At 37.2% G+C, this 17,384-nt stretch overlaps 1 protein-coding gene across 2 annotated transcripts in view; it reads left to right on the top strand.

Annotated features, from left to right (window-relative positions):
• The window catches only part of LOC131070775 (uncharacterized), a 130,896-nt gene that overhangs the window by 57,209 nt on the left and 56,303 nt on the right, over positions 1-17,384 (top strand). For both annotated transcript variants that reach the window (XM_058006422.2, XM_058006428.2), the window contains exons 12-14: positions 4,745-4,862; positions 5,039-5,098; positions 5,217-5,327. In XM_058006422.2, the coding sequence (XP_057862405.1) occupies positions 4,745-4,862; positions 5,039-5,098; positions 5,217-5,327 (289 nt within the window). The remainder of the gene's footprint in view (positions 1-4,744; positions 4,863-5,038; positions 5,099-5,216; positions 5,328-17,384) is intronic.

Raw genomic sequence — 17,384 nt, 5'->3', positions numbered from 1 at the left:
TTAGATGTGAGAAAAATCCCAACAATGTGAGTAATGTTTTGATGCATGTGGGCCTTTGTTACTGATATAGTTGAGTTTTTGCCAGATACTCAACAAGTAATGTTTCAAAATCTTGCCATTTATGGATGAATGATTAAATCAGAACTTATAAAAGTATTGATGGTCTTCATTATTTCACTTTTAGGGATGTCCTTGCCGATAACTTAAGCATCCTCTTGATCTTATTATTTTTGAAATATCCGCTTTCATAAATCTTTGGCAGATTTGCTCTAAATATTCACTTCAAAAGAAAATTTTGATAGAAATATTCTCTTCAACGCTTCCTATGAGACTATGGATTCATCATCAAGTTCCATGAACTAGTCAATGGCCATTCTCCATGGTGTAGTTGGAAACGCTCTCAGCCAATAGGCTTTGACCTTCTGGCCGCTTGCTATCCAGATGTTTTCTCATGTCTTGCATTGCCTAACTTGGGTCTTCAGATCCATTTCCCTTTAACTTAGGGTATTTCTGCCTGTTGACATTCAGAGTTGCCCATCTTTCTTGGTCAGTACACACCTTGTGCCTTCAACCTGGTTGGATTGTTTTTCTCTTGATGTTCCAGTTCTTCACTTGCACTTACGACCATGCATGAGTCCTTTACATGTCTACTCTTAGTGTCCCTTGCACTCTGTATCCTTTCGCTTCATTCCCGGACTCTCTTCTTCTTGGAGTCTTCGTCTCAATTCTATGCACTGTTAATTTCTCTCAAGTATCTCATCAAACTCATTCTCAGAGTTTCCTTCTTCATCGTCTTCATTCGATGTTGATTGTATGTAAGGGTTGCCTTTGTACGCTTCATTCGGGAGTGGTAGGTGTCTTGCAAGTTCCACCCACTTGCTCTTCCTTTGCTTACCATTGGTGAGAGTTTTCTCCTCTTGACTATGTCTTCGACTAATGCTTCTACTTTTGCTTCTTGACAAACTTGGGGTTTCCCTCTGTAGTCCTTTGTTTTCTTCTTTGGCAATTCTTCTCAGTCATCTTCGTCGCTCATTTTGTTCTCTTAGTCAAAGGGATCTTCTTAGTGATCCTTTTGTGACTTTTTGATTGCTTGGGATACGTCTTCTATCTTTGTTTGGCTGCGCGGGCATTAATTTCCAGAGGTGTGTGTTCTAGTAGTTTCACATTCTTCTTCCTCCCTCCAATTTTGTTCTTTGTACAATTGCAGTTTTTGTTGTCTATGTTGCTTCCAATCTCTCTCTTCTTGAAGGTCTGAAAGGGTAATAAAGTGATCAACCTTGTTAGTCTCCAGAGAAGATTGTCAACTTCAACATTTACTGTAAGGGTATTTGAGATGGTGTTCTTGGGGATCTCTTGCTCAAGAGCCTCCGTTCGAACATACGAGTTTACAAATACTCCCCACATGTAAACCAAGTCTTGTGTTAGTTCATCTTTTGTTGTGTATTCTTCTTTTTTGGTTTCGGTTACTACTGGTTTTTCCATGGGTTGGCCGATTACATTGCCGTGCTTATTGTCTATGAATTATATTTTCCAATAGTGCAAAATGTCTATCGCGTAACTCTTTCAGTGACAGATTTAAATGAATTTACAAGTACAAAGCAATTATGCATCTACAACAGTATATGAAAGATAAGTCATTCTTGTTCTTTATTATTCAATGATATGTAGTAATTACAATATTCATATGCCAACCTGCCAGTCAATCGTGAGTTTTCGAATATGAACCAAAGATACAATATATAGTAGGTCGATGTTGGTTAAGATTAGCAACCATCAATAACTATTAATTGACAACTAGTCGGGAACTACCAATCGCAATGTATAACAAATGACTAACAAAAACTCTTGGCCGACACAATTATATTTACTTTTATTACTTGGCTGACTACAACCTTTAAAATAAGACTATCTGCAATAACCTCGGAAAGCTCGTTCACCTTCAAAGATGATATACTTAGGGAAGGATTTTTTCTTCCAAGAGTTCCTATAGAAAACTTTTCAATATTTCCTCCTTTCAAATATTCATGTATGCATACCAAGAATGAGCTCCAAAAACAATTTATTCTTCCAAACTTCAACGCACAATAATTTTTTTTTTTTTTTTTTTCTAACTCCTTATGTCTCTCAAACTTCAAGCCCAAGGCAACAATTGACTTCAATAAATATTAAAATATTTTTTTTTTAACAATATGGGTGAACATTTCTAGGTTTGTTTCAAAAATATTAAAATCAATTGATCATCAAAGAGTGAAACAAAAGGTGTCGGGGTGATATTGGTGATGAGAAGTGTTATTGAGCTAAAAATGGTGATTTGCTATACATAGATGTGAGCTTCAAGAAATGTGGAGCTCAAATTGGGTGTCTGAAATCCTAGGATGTCTAGTTCGCTGCCCTGGGCCCCTGGTTTTGGTTCGGTTCGTTTTGGGTTTGGATTTTGGTTTGGTTCACCTTTGGGTTCGGCCAGGGTTTGTACCCAGGCAAGCTGGTTCGTCCAGGGTGAACCTGGACACTTGGGTGCCCAAATCTTACATTTTTTTTCAAAATTTTATAAAATTTATAGCAATGAGTTCAGACTTACAAATTTGTGTGATTGTTTTGCAAGTGATCTTGCAGGTTTAGGACTTAAAATTATTAAGAACAACAATAGACAATTGATAGATTTATTCAAATTTTTTATGTCTGAAGCAAGATAAAACAGAGCAGTAAACAATTGAGTTCTGACCTCGTACTTGTTAACCTTATACAAGGTACTAGAGCAATACTCAATCACAGCAGCAAAATACCCATGCATTAGCTCATTCCTGATTTACAATCCTCGCCTTATGAAAAGCAACAAAAATATTTAGTTTCCTGAGCTCACTTTCTTGACGGCTCATTCTTCTTCTCCTTCATCATCTTCAATGGCATTAGTTGTTTCTGTGAAAGACTTTTGCTGTTACTCGACTGCCATTGCATTTATTCTTGACTGGCAATTAGTCTTTCATCTTCTTAGTGCTATTCTTGGCTGCTATTGCAAGAAGAAGAAGAATCCTTTAGATAATTTAAATTTAGTATAAAGTTCCAATTGTTGCAAGTTGAATTTTGCAACAATGATACTTGAACTTGATGTTATCATTTTAATATTTTGATGTTGAACTTGAAGTATATGATGCTATGATGGTATGCACTATGATCATGATGCTATGATTACAAGTTTATGGTGTTTTTGTTGTTTATATGATATTATGTTGCATTCTAATCTTAATTTATGCTTATAGGCTGCATATATATATATATATATTAATTAATTAATTAATTACATGTTTTTGTACTAACGAACCCAAACCCCATTTCAAAATTTTGCCGTACCAGCGAACCGGTTCTTTGAACCCGAACTGGCAACTTAGCTGAAACAACATCTAAAAACATCCTGCATAACACACTGAGGCCCAAGCCCAAAACCCTTCACAAAAAAGGTAAAAGAAACGATTTGCAATGACACCTAGAATCCAAGAGTCCTCCTAACAACATACATTAGCCTGCAGGGAATTGAAGGATAGGTTAACACTTGCCAACTACCTAGGCCTAGAGAGGGGACACTACATCCTAGTTAGTGAGGACACAAAGATTTGTAAGTAGCACTTCGTTAAGGTTGTGTATTAAAGGCCTTCAAGAATTGTGTTCCCATGTTGCATGAGAACAATGCTAAGTGCATATTCATATTTAAAAGTGTTACTCTCTATTTCAAACATAGTATAGATATGGAAGGGAAAGAACTGATGTTGAGAAGAGTTGGTGCTTTAGCTCTTCTAGTGCCTTTGATTGCGCTTCAGTGCAAACAAAATTTTCTTTGGCTCCAGCTTTTGTCAAATGATTTAGGCACTTGACATTGTGAGGGTATTCCAACATGTACTTCTGATTGATATTGGCTAGATCCAATAAGTTACAAAGAAACATAAAGGTCATCTAGTGTTGCTAATCTAAAATTTCTTGAATCTTTTGTGGATCCGCACACACAACATTGCCATCAACAATGTAGCTAACTTCTGCATTCTTTGGATTCCTAACAAACATTTCCTACTACTTATAGCATATAACTTTCTTATGAAGGGAAGAAGCTAATAACTGAAATATTCTTATTGATAGAAGCTTCAAGTAAAAACTCTTGCTATCTTGATTCTTTATAATAGACTGTGAAAACTTAATGTATACTAGTGGCTTATTGATAAACAAAGAATTTTCTAATTTAGATTAGATTAATCTGTAAGTTTTCTTCATCTCTTGTTTTTAACTTGTCATGGCATTATTATCAAATTTGTATGTAAGCTCTAGTTTATCTTATAAATGGATTATATTGTGCATTCATTCTAGCAACCATACAAGTAACATTTTTCGTTGACGTAAAAGAAAATGCCATGTAAATATCTCTATGTTCTCATTAACTTCATTAGCTTAAAATAATATTAAAGCTAGTGGGAAGCTGTGCTTTTTCTCTGATTTAAGATTATTTATTCTGTGTCGAAGAATCACTTTGCATATCATTTCAATTAACAAGAATCTAGAGATTTTTTTTACTGAAAAACATGATCCCTCAAAGTTGAGTAGATCATTTTAATAACATGTTTGTTAAAAACTCTTTTTGTCTCATAAAGGGTTCTTATAACAAAGTGCATAAACATGATAGCCTAATTATGATATTTTCTATAGGATTTTAGATGTTTTATGTTCAATTTACAATTTGAGCTTATGGCACAATATTATACAGGTTTCAACAAAACATGGATACATACCAAAATCTTATCACTCAGTCAATGTATAATAAACAGCTTGACAGTGGCAGAGGAACACTTCTCCATCTCTGCGATGATGTCATTCAGCAAGAAGTATGTGTTACTAAACTGTCATTATCAAGGTTGAAAGATAACAAAACATTAAAGGAATTTGATATAGGGGCAATTTTGGTTTCTTAAATTTTAATTAATTTTCTAGATTAATATTTTAAATTTTGATTGAAAATTTTGAAGAGTTGCTGTTTAGTAATTCATTGTCAGATAAACAGGTGAAGGAGGTGATTATATCTTTTTACATTTTAATGGAGCAAGGGAAAGCTACAATGGAGGTAGGAATTGTCCTTGAGTGTAAGGCCTTTTTCTTATATAACTAAGAAAAGAATGCTCCCAAAGTTTTTATTGTTTTTGAAATAAAAATGTTTCTAACTTAATATTTTTCATGGTTAGGATCTTGATAATAGGTGTGAGGAACTCATGCAGTCCGAGTTTGACGAGAGATGTAATTTTGATGTGGTTGATGCAATAAATAAGCTGGAGAGACTTGGAATAGTTTCTCGGGTAAGACATATTTGTTTACAAATTCTATTTATGTTGAGTTTTGTCATTGATGTCAAAGTATGTCTGACTTCTTTAGCAGATCAGAATTTGCTTTTAATAAATAATAAATAGATCTATGTTTATGCTGCTGGCCAACCTTCTTATGAAGCTGCTCTTCTTTGGGGATTAAATTTATAAATTGCAAATAATTTTTGTAATGGGCCAATTCCTGTTTTGTGCTGCCCATGTTAAGGTGTTTTGAAAATAAAAATAAAAAGGTATACCTTGCTAGGGCTGACCTCCCTTATGAGGTGCCCACTCTGGGAAACAATTAAAAAAAAAAATTCTGCCCTTGGCTTATCTGTTTTGAAGAGGTGCATTGTTTCAATGAAGAGGTGCAAAACTAAGTGTAAATAGAATATCATTTGGGGTGCATATCGTGAAGCAATTCAACGAATATCTTTCCATTTGATAGTAAAAAAAAAGCACATCAAAATCAGATCAAGAGAAGATTTAAATCAGAATCAAGAGCAGATCTATATCAGATCTAAGGGCAGAACTGAAGGGATTAAATCAAACCTTAAAATCAGATCTAAGGAGCATACAAAATCAGATTTTAAGGTGTATTATTGCTGACCTATGAGCAGAGATTTTTAATATCATAAGCAGATTTAAAGAAGCAATGCTTGAGCAGATTTGTGGATGAGGATCAGACCTGATTCAAGAGTAAGATCAAGTACTATCATTTTATTTTTGGAGGTTGGTGCTGTAAATGATATTCAATTTACATTCAATATGCAAGTTATATTCTATCTTATTAAATATTTTATCTATTACTGAATTATTCTATAAATCTGATTGTCTTCTTTTATGTGGCAGGAGAGGAGGAGCATTTATAAATTTGAATGTCCATTCTCACACATTTCATTTGGTATATATAGTGGGCTGGGTACGGTCAAGCGATGCCTTGACCAGCCATGTCCAAGGACATGGCCGATCAAGACATCACTTGATCGTGCCCCCTCACGATAATGGTGCATGGCACTTTATTTACCAACCGGTGCATATTAAAACACTCGATAATTATCGATGGTGCATGGTTATATTAACACCCGATATAATTATCGGTGGTGCATGGTTATATTAACATTATCTTTTACACCCGATATAATCGGTGTATGCCAAACAGTGTATCCTTAACACCCGATATAATTGGTGTGAACATAGACTAATCTCAATAGCAAACGATAGTCTAACCGATAATCGTTAAGTCTTATTTGCAAGAGTTAATTCGATTTGTCAATCGGTGAATATGAATAGATTATCAAATTTGGATACCGTTGACGTGTATTTTGTACACTATCAAACATAGAATAAAATACCTAAAGGTACCTTATCCTCTCTTGAGTAAAGTCTCTGAATGCTGAAGATATCGCGAAAAAGGATCAATCAGGGTGACTTAAAGGTTCTTTGCTGTAGGATCTCTACGTGTGGATAAGCTCTCTGTGGTATGATGTGATTTGCTGGAATCACAAGGGGACTTACACTTGATGACTGAACTTCTGATTTGCTTTGAATATTGCTGGAACACAGGATTTTACTGCCTTAGATTTGAAAAAAAGGAAAAAAGACGAGGGCAAGGAAAGGATTTAATCCTAACACTAAGAATGTAAGAGCAATGAATGATCTTTGGTGAAATTCTAACTAAGTCTTGTTTTGACATCCCAGGACCATCTCCACAAGGTTAGTGCGATCTTCGAAGGAAAGCTTTATGATGTTCAAATCGTCACTGTAGGCATAGACACCATCAGGCTGATGCATATCAATGAAGAAGCGACAATTGAAATTAAGCTTAAGCTGAATGATTCCAGTTGACTACACAAGGCAAGTCTGCAATCAACAAACTGCTAGTAGTATGGATATACGAATTTCACCATCAATCAAGCACATTTCTTCCACTCATCTAATAACACGAAATCAAATATGAGAAGTATAGAGACCATGCAAATTGTCGAATCGACCCATAAATTTCACCATTTCTTCAATGAAGTTACAAGTCTTTTACAACAACATCTTGGCAACAATCTTTGCCTTCTCTCTCTACTCTACTCTAATTGCTATTCTAATCACCTTCTAACTACTCTCTATCTGTCTTCTATTAACTGCCTCTAACTGCCTTTACAAATGAAATGCCAGGGCTTATATAGTGCCCTTAATACAATTTGATGGCTGAGATCAATTTGAGATCAATGGCCAAGATTCAACAATGAAAACCCTAATTAGGGTTTGTTACAACCATTACATAACATTTAATGCTTGACCAATGATAAAATTGTATTAATTGGACACATGTCTTCTCTGGAAAAATCGACCAATGGATAGCTGGGGTAGGTACATCGAAGTTTGTGCCACCTTCCATGAGTTAGGTACATTGAATCTGGACATGCTGAGGTGGACCACACTAACTAGAGAAGTGATGACTAGGATGCCACCTCGTCTTGGAATGCTGGATTGGAAGAGGTCGCCCTTGTTGATGTTTGATTGAAGAAAGCCATCCTTGTCGATGCTAAACTGGAGGAGGTCGCCCTTGCCCTTGCTTGATTTTACAACTCCGGGATCTCCATTTGATGCCTACACAAAATATTAAAGTTAGTCTTTTGAGCATCAAACCTCAAAGCGTGAAATTTAAGACCTTTCAAAGGTAAAACTTAAGATATTAATTTGAAAAAAGTCATGATAAATCAAGAACTATACATTTTCAAATTAATCATGAATGAAATTGGATTTTCAAGACTTAGATTTTACAAAATTGCAATGGGATCACAATAAGTCTTGAATGAGATCTTCAAAAAAGTAATTCTTCATACCTTCCCTTGAGTATTTAAGTACAAAACCTTGAAAAATGAAAGAAGAGGACTGGATTTTGTTGGGCAAGATTTATAGCCATCCCTTGGATGAAGTACGCCTCCTTTAGCCTTCAAAAGAGCTTCACCTTCCACTAGCTTCTCCAAAATTTGGAAATTCACCTTCAAACACCTTCAAAATATTTGGAAATTATCCTCCAATCTAGCAAGAAATTCGCCTCTCCAATAGCCTTCAAGATGAATTTCACCCTTAAAAGGATGATTGAATGATTTGAATTGTGAAACAAACCCCTTCAATATATAGAGCGCTCACCCCTCTTCCCTCCAAGGCCGACCTAGCAAATAAGCTTTAAAACAAAATAAAATCCCACTAAGAAGAAGGCCGACTTGATAAAGTGAATGAAAATAAACCTCCAAGCGCTCCATCTTTTAATTTTAATTTAATAAAAATTAATTTTAAATGCCTTTCTAATAAAAACTTCGATTTTTTGAGGCTCAAAATTAATTTATTAAATGCCCATGCGTCTTTTATTAAATGTCAACTTAATTAATTTTTTTTTTTTAAATACTTCGAAGTTGGTGATTTTGGCATATAATGCGATTTGGAAGATATCAACGCTCAAATATGGTAAAAAAATAAAGAATGCCACTAACTTCACCCTGGACCCTTGGAGAGGGACAGGAGCGAACTTGCAACTTTGCTCTTGCATTCTTCATTTTCTTGTCCAAAACTTCATCTAGGCATCTAAATGGCATTTTTAATTGGATTTTTTGAGTTTAATTCACTTGATCTCTAGAAGGAACGTGCCTTTAAGACTTTTCGCCCTGGACCCTTGGAGAGGGACAGGAGCGATTTTCCACTTTTGGTCTTAATTCTTCACCTTTCATTTGTCGATTCTCATTTGTGGAGTAAGCAATGATCGCCTTTCATCCATTCTATGCATGCTTAACTTGTTTTTGCAAGGCGAAATGAGTGTTCCAAGGATTTTCGCCCTGGTCCTTTAGTGAAGGACAGGAGCGACTTTTGTATTTGGCCTAGGATCATCAAGTTTTTGGAGTCAAACCTTTGTTCACCATGCTTTAGAAGATCCTTCCCATCTCGCACAACCTTGCCTTAGCATAATCTCGGAGGGAAATTGTTGATTTCATAAAAATCGCCCTGGTCCTTCAGTGAGGGACAGGAGCGCTTTTGAGTCCATTGCACAAATTCTTGATCACATCAATTTCAAATTACCCTCAAGGCATAGAACATCATTCCCCACTCCTCTTGAGTCTTGGGAACAAAATTATCAATTCAAAATGCAAGGTAAATGGGCATATTTGGAGATTTCACCCTGGTCCCTTGGAGAGGGACAAGAGCGCTTTTGCTAATTGTCATCAAAATTTGCAAATCTTGCATCTCAATTCCACCTCGAAGCATTTTAAACATTATTTCAAACTTGCGCCTTGGCCTAGATTTGTCCAAATTTGGAGAGAAAGGCTAGATAATATGTTTTTCGCCTTGGTCCCTTGGAGAGGGACAGGAGCGCTTTTTGCCTTCTAGCTTGTCTGTCCTTTGCTAGCCTTCCAAATTATCTTCAATGGGCAAAACATGTCTTCTTCCATTCATTTCGATCACAACACTTGCCTTGTCTTTGCAAGAAATTTACACTTTTTAGAAAATCGCTTTGGACCCTTGGAGAGGGACAGGAACGCCTTTTTACTTCATGGTATATTTCCTTGTCTTTTAAACCCTCAATCGCGTCTAAGGCATAAAACATCATTCGTCCTTCCCATGCAAGTCAAGTTTTGCCATGAAATCTCAAACAAAGAGGAGAAACTTGAAAAAACGCCATGGTCCTTCAGTGAGGGACAGGAGCGCCTATTGTCGTTTGGGTTGATTTACTCCTTTGTGGACCACTTAAATTATATTCAATGGACAAAACATGCTTCCCTTGACCTCTTCAAATCGTAAAATCACTTTAATTTTGCAAAAATAGTGCAAATTTGAAATTCAAGCTCCGGTCCTTCAGTGAGGGACAGGAGCGCTTTTTGCCTTCTAGGCCAAAATGCTTCATCTTTCATCATGAAATGCCTTGGCTAAGGAAGATTTCATCTTGTTACATGCCATGAATAAGAATTCAAGTCCAAAGAAGGTCTAAAAATGTGCATATAAAGAAAATCGCTCTGGTCCTTCAGAGAGGGACAGGAGCGCTTTTACCCTTCTAGACAAAAACTCCATCATTTCATTGTCTTTAATCAAATCTGGATGCTTTATCACGTTCATTTCGTCCTCCACCATGCCTTTGATGTCTCAATTTGACCAAACAAGGTCAGGAATGACTCAAATAGGTTTTTTCGCCCTGGACCCTTGGAGAGGGACAGGAGCGATTCGCCTTGGACCTCCTGAGAGGGTCAGGAGCGAAATTCGACTTTTTGAACTCTCTATCAGGATAATTTTTATGGAATATTCTTCTTTCTTATACTTTAAGTTATATTCCATATATACTTTCAGGATGTTTGAGAGTGGTTTCAGACCTCCAGGAGCTATATTGCAAAATCTAATTTTTTGAGGTTTTTCAGTTTCCAGACTTAGTCAAATTTCAGGATCAGGACTTTCCAGACTTAGCCAATTTTCAGGATCAGGACTTTCAGACTTAGCCAAATTTCAGGATCTAGACATCACTCAAGCCGGACCTGCTATCCATGTGATCCCCTAGGCGACCCTCAAAATGCAAAGGCTAACTGACAAAACCCTAAAAGACCTAGAAAACAAACCCTAAAAAGCAAAAAAGCAGGGGTCCCCATTTGCAATGGGGCGATGTGTGAAAACGTCACAACAGATACTATGATAATGAATAGTTAATATAAAGGGAATGTTTATCAATTGAATGCTTGAGTTTATTCATTTTAATAATCGATATGATAAATGATTGAATGAGAGACTTCATTTATCTCTTATTCAATCATTTATCTTACCGAAGCTATCTATACATTAACACTCCCTTTTAGCTAGGTAAGATAAATAAGAGTAGTGTATCAAGCATCACAATTCAACTGATGGTTAACATTCATTTACATATTTTAATTTTCTAGGGGATCATATCATCTACTCACGAGATATGAAGTATCACCTAACCACGTGATACAAAATGTCTATCACATTAGTCTTGTGATGACAGGATATCACCTCAGCACGTGATACCAGTATTACCTAATCACGTAATACTTAAGGATAATCATATGAGAAAATATTCAACTCTCACCTTTATCCAAGTTATGGTAAGTGCACTAACACTTCATATGAATGTTTTACCATAACACAATCATGGCTTCATCCATGATCCACCAGAGATCCAACATGATAACTGGTTTGGGCATTATAAAATCGTCACCTTATAATGTCCACATACAAGTGTTCACTATCTTGAGAGATCGTCACCTCTTAGATATGAACTCAGGGGATAGAATCCAAAAATTGTCCTATCATGACAAAGAGGTTTACACATTAAACATCTTATAGGTATGCAAACATAGATTACAAAGCAAATTACCTTTCTATCATACCTAAACCTTTTCTGAAGTGATCAACCTTCACTCTGGAAAGAGGTTTGGTCAGAATATCTGCAGTTTGATCTCCTGTACAAACATATTCCAATTGGATTGCATTCCTATCTACCATATCTCGCACATAGTGGTATGGAATCTCAATATGCTTGGATCTGTCATGAAACACTGGGTTTACTTAAAGTTTTATGCAGCTCTGGTTGTCACAGTGTATAACAGTGGGTTTCATAGGTTCTCCAAACAACCCCATAAGCAACTTCCTTAGCCATACTGCCTCTCGGGTAGCCATAGAAGCCACAATGTATTCTACCTCGTTGGAGCTTTGAGCTACCGAAGACTGTTTCCTGCTGATCCAAGATATCATGGCTGAACCTAGACTGAAGCAACACCCTGAAGTTCTTTTCCTGTCTGTCACACTTCCAGCCCAATCTGAATCTGTAAATCCATGTAGGTCTATATCAACCTTCTCGTATTTGAGACCAAGTTTTAGAGTACCTTGTAGGTACCTCATAATGTGTTTCACTGCAACTAGGTGTATCTCCTTCGGTTCACACATAAACTGACTTAGAGCATTAACTGCATAACAGATATCTGGTCTTGTATTTACCAGGTACATCAGGGACCTGTTGTGACGTTTTCACACATCGCCCCATTGCAAATGGGGACCCTTGCTTTTTTTTGCTTTTTAGGGTTTGTCTTTTTAGGTTTTTAGGGTTTTGTCGGTTAGCCTTTGCATTTTGAGTGTCGCCAAGGGGATCACATGGATAGCAAGTCCGGCTTGAGTGATGCCCTAGTCCTGAAATTTGGCTAAGTCTGGAATGTCCTGATCCTGAAATTTGACTAAGTCTGGAAACTGAAAAACCTCAAAAAACTAGATTTTGCAATATAACTCCTAGAGGTCTGAAACCACTCTCAAACATCCTGAAAGTATATATGGAATATAACTTAAAGTATAACTTATACTTAAATGTTATATTCCATCAAAATTGTCCTGATAGAGAGTTCGAAAAATCAAATTTCGCTCCTGACCTTCACTGAGGGTCCAGAGCGAAAAGCGCTCATGTCCCTCTCCAATGGTCCAAGACGAATCGCTCCTGTCCCTCACCAAGGGACCAGGGCGAAAACCATTTAAACATCGAATATGCCTTGTTAACGACAAGTAGAATATGCATGAAGCGAAGGGATAACGTCATTGCTTTCCATATAATGAAGATTGGTGATTGAAGAAGCAAGATCAAGGAGAAAACACCAAGATCGCTCCTGTCCCTCACCAAGGGACCAGGGCGATATCAACCTCAGGAGGCACTCATCCACAAAATCAAATCAATCAAGCTCGAGGTTCTTGGCGAAAATGCCAGTTTCAACGTAAAGATGGAGATTTTGAACGTCAAAGGCGAAAATCAAAGGCTAAAATGGAAGTTCGCTCCTGTCCCTCAGTCAGGGACCAGGGCGATAATGGTTTGTATCTTTCCACCATCTCCAAGTTTTGGCGTTAAAACATTTTTTTGAATTTTATTAAATGCTAGAAAAATCGATAAATTGGAATATTCAATTGATAGCATTTAAAAATTAACGCATGAGCATTTAATTGATTAATTTTGCCTATTTAAAAAAAAAATGAATTAATTAAAAACGATGGCATTTAATTAATTAATTATTATTTTAAATGAAAACTTGAAGCGCCTGGATTTACTTGTTTTATTCTTACAAAGTCGGCCTTTGGTTTTATTTTAAAATTGCTTTTAATTACCTCATTTTGCAAAAGTCGGCCTAAGGTAATGCATGGGGTAAGCGCCTATAAAGGGAAGGTGATAATTTCATTTTCAAATCATCATTTCACCTTCATTCATATGCGATTTGGAGAAGGCAAAGAAGAAGTGCGAAATCTAGCTGGAGTGGAGCAAGTTTCTACAAAATGTGGAGACTAAGGAAGGCGAAATTCATCTTGAAGGCCATTGGAGAGGCGTATTTCTTGCTAGATTGGAGGATAATTTCCAGATTTTTGAAGACATTTGAAGGCGAATTTCCAGATCTTGAAGAAGCTAGTGGAAGATGGAGTTCTTTTCCAAGCTAAAGGGGGCGCATTTTGCTAAAGGGAGTCTTGATCTACATTTTGCCTAGCGAATTCTCCTATTTTTGGCATCTTTTTCTAGAATTAATTCCCAAGTGGAGGTATGGCGTAATCACCTTAGCCACCATTTTTGAAGATTTAAATTTTGCTTTGAAAATCCTAAATTAGGAAATGATAACTCAAGATTTATCATGAAGTTTTCTAATTAAAATCTTGAATCTTCCTTTTAAAGTTTAATTTTTAGATTTCAAGATATGTCATTAATTGTGAAATGTTGTGTAGGTACGAAGATGGCGACCCCCAAGCTCGAAAGATCCACAAGTCGGAAGACTCTCCTCAAGGAAAATCAAGCCAGATCAAGGACGATCAAGAAAGGACAAGGACGACCTTCCTCGATCCAGCATAGCATCATCAAGGATGGCTTTCTTCGATCAAACATCAACAAGGGCGACCTCTTCCAATCCAGCGTTCCAAGGCGAGGTACATCATCATCCTGCAAATCAAGGACACAAGAAGTCAAAGCAAAGGGTTCGTTGAAGAAGCAAATAGTTCCAGAAGAATTAATTAAAGCTAGCTTCTCAACAACATTAAGTTGAATATCTACCAAGTTACAAGTGTCGGACAAGGTGGCATCCCAGTCATCGCTCATCCAGTCAGTGTGGTCCACCTCAGCATTTCCAGATTCAATGTACCTAACTCATGGAAGGTGGCACAAACTTCTATGTACCTACCCCGACTATTCATTGGTCAAATTTTCTAGAGAGGACATGTGTCCAAGCAATACAATTATTTCATTGGTCGAGCATTAAATGTTATGTAATGATTGTAACAAACCCTAATTAGGGTTTTCATTGTAAAATCTTGGCCATTGATCTCGAATTGATCTTAGCCATCGAATTGTATTGAGGGCACTATATAAACCCCGACTCTTCATTTTGTAAAGGCAATTAGAGATAGTATGTAAATAGTTGAAGCAGTTAGTAGATAGAGAGTAGTTAGAAGTTGATAGAATAGCAATTAGAGTAGAGTAGAGAGAGAAGGCAAAGATTGTTGCCAAGATGTTGTTGTAAGAGACTTGTAAAACTTCATTGAAGAAATGGTGAAATTTATGGGTCGATTTGACAATTTGCATGGTCTTTATACTTCTCTTATTTGATTTCATGTTATTAGATGAGTGGAAGAAATGTGCTTGATTGATGGTGAAATTCGTATATCCATACTACTAGCAGTTTGTTGATTGTAGACTTGCCTTGCGTAGTCAACTGGAATCGTTCAGCTTAAGCTTAACTTCAATTATCGCTTCTTCATTGATATGCATCAACCTGATGGTGTCTATGCCTGCAGTGATGATTTGAACATCATAAAGCTTCCCTTCGAAGATCGCACTAGCCTTGTGGAGATGGTCCTGCGATGTCAAAACAAGACCTAGTTGGAGTTTCATCAAAGATCAATCATTGCTCCTACATTCTTAGTATTAGGATTAGATCCTCTCTTCGCCTTCATCCTTTTTCCATTTTTTCAAATCTAAGCTAGTGAAAATCCTGTGTTCCAGCAATATTCAAAGCAAATCAGAAGTTCAGGCATCAAATGTAAGTCCCCTTGTGATTCCAGCAAATCACATCATACCGCAAAGAGCTTATCCACACGTAGAGACCCTACATACAAGAACCTTGAAGTCATCCTGATTGATCCTTTTTCGCGATATCTTCAGCAATCAGAGGCTTTACTCAAGAGAGGATAAGGTACCTTTAGGTATTTTATTCTGTGTTTGATAGTGTACAAAATACACGTCAACAGAATTGGCGCTAGAAGGAGGGCATGATCTCGATGAATGCTTAAAGAGCTAGACTTCAGTTTCTATCAATTTATGTTTGCAGGAGTCATCTTAAAGACTTTTTTTACCCTCCTCCACGCTCGACAGAATTGAAGCAGAGGAAAGGTGAGCGAATGTGAACTCTTGAATCCAAGGAAGATCAGTGGAAAGCTTTTTCTCAAACACTCGACGGAAGGTGATCGTTGGGTCATCAGTTGGACTTATGCAAGAAGGAATCAAGCTGGAACCAGTTGAACGTTCAAGTTGAATCCGAGATATTCAAGATCTCTCTTATTCCAGAAAATCCAAAAAAAGTGAAAAATAGAAAAAAAAAAAAAAAAAATCAAAAAATCAAAAAATCAAAAAAGAAAAGATTTCTCATGGAGCAACGACAGTTTCATGAGGAGCAACAAGTTAATTTTCCTGAACTTTGGTGGAGATTAGATACACAACTTTATCCACGCAGATTGTCCGAGTTTGCAAGACCAGGGCAGTGTCGAGTCCACGAGACAGAGGAACATGATGAAATGCATTGCTTGAAGTACTTATCAAGGATGGAATCGGCAATGCAGGGAAAAATCTTCTTTTGGGATGTCCCAAGGCCAGAAACAGAAGAAAATAATTTCAGTGTCCCAGAGAGCAAAGATCCTCTTCTAAGCTTCTAAGTTGTAATGATACACGTGATTTTAGTTTGATGGTGCAGTTTCCAACTTCTTTGACAGGGTGTGTAGAGTCATCTCCGATGGTTACCTCTTCATCATTCTCCTCTTTCATGGAGTCTAGTACTTCTCTGCATCCTGTGATGTGTCTGGATGAGCCACTGTCGATCACCCAGGAGTTCACTTTGTTTGATGCTTGATTTGTGAGTGCTAAATAGAGTTCATACTTCTCGGAGTCCTCTTCCCTTTTCGATTTTCCTGTTTTGGCAAATGTGGCTTGTTTTGGGAAGTATGCCCAAATGGAGTTATAAATAATAGCTTTAATTGCTGATTGAGCTATCTTGGAAACTGTGTATTCTTGGAATTTGTGTTTTTGGATTCAGTTCTGGAAATCTTTGGCTTTTGAGGACGAAATCCCTCATTAGTGACATTTCCTACACCTGTGCAATATCAGGCTTGGGAAATCTTCAAACAAATTGCAAAGATTGAATATCATGACTTGTGTTTATTCTTCAGAGGATTGGAGCTTAGCCAAGAGAGGTCACAAGAATTGATTGACTGATAAGAGTATATTTTGGGTGAATGGAAGGGCATTATTATTGCAGCTTGGACTAAGTTTGCCCAGCTGAGGAAAAACGCAGGTTTAGTGACTGGCAAACACACAATCTTCAGTGCTAAAGCTTAGGATCAGACTGCATGTTTTGGAAGGGAGACATCATCGACACCTTCAGCATTGGAACAGCCCCGCCAAGGATCATACACCACAACGTGATTTGCAGCTGCAGCTGCTAGCAATAACCAGGTCGCATTGGGCTCAAAATACCAGCCGTGTGACCCCTGAGACGTGATTGCAGAGTTAGAAGCCGGCTGTGTGGGTAACGACAGACGTTTGTGGTTTGGACGACCCCCCACTTGTGCATTACGGACTGTCAACACTCAGTTGTGGTACGTGTGGAGTGTGGGGAAGGTTGCAGAACATAATCAGCAGCTTAGGCACAATCAGCGACGAAGTTAGGGCCCACAACGTCATTGATAAATCAGGTTCTTTGTGTTTCCTTTGAGTTGGAATATCGTCTACTTAGTTGGAGTTTTATTGTCTGAAAAAACTATGATGAACTGAAATAT

The sequence above is a fragment of the Cryptomeria japonica genome, chromosome 9 (assembly GCF_030272615.1).
Source record: "Cryptomeria japonica chromosome 9, Sugi_1.0, whole genome shotgun sequence".
Taxonomy (NCBI): Eukaryota; Viridiplantae; Streptophyta; class Pinopsida; order Cupressales; family Cupressaceae; genus Cryptomeria; species Cryptomeria japonica.
Note: the sequence above shows the minus strand (reverse complement) of the source record. Positions and strands in the feature narration are given on the sequence as shown.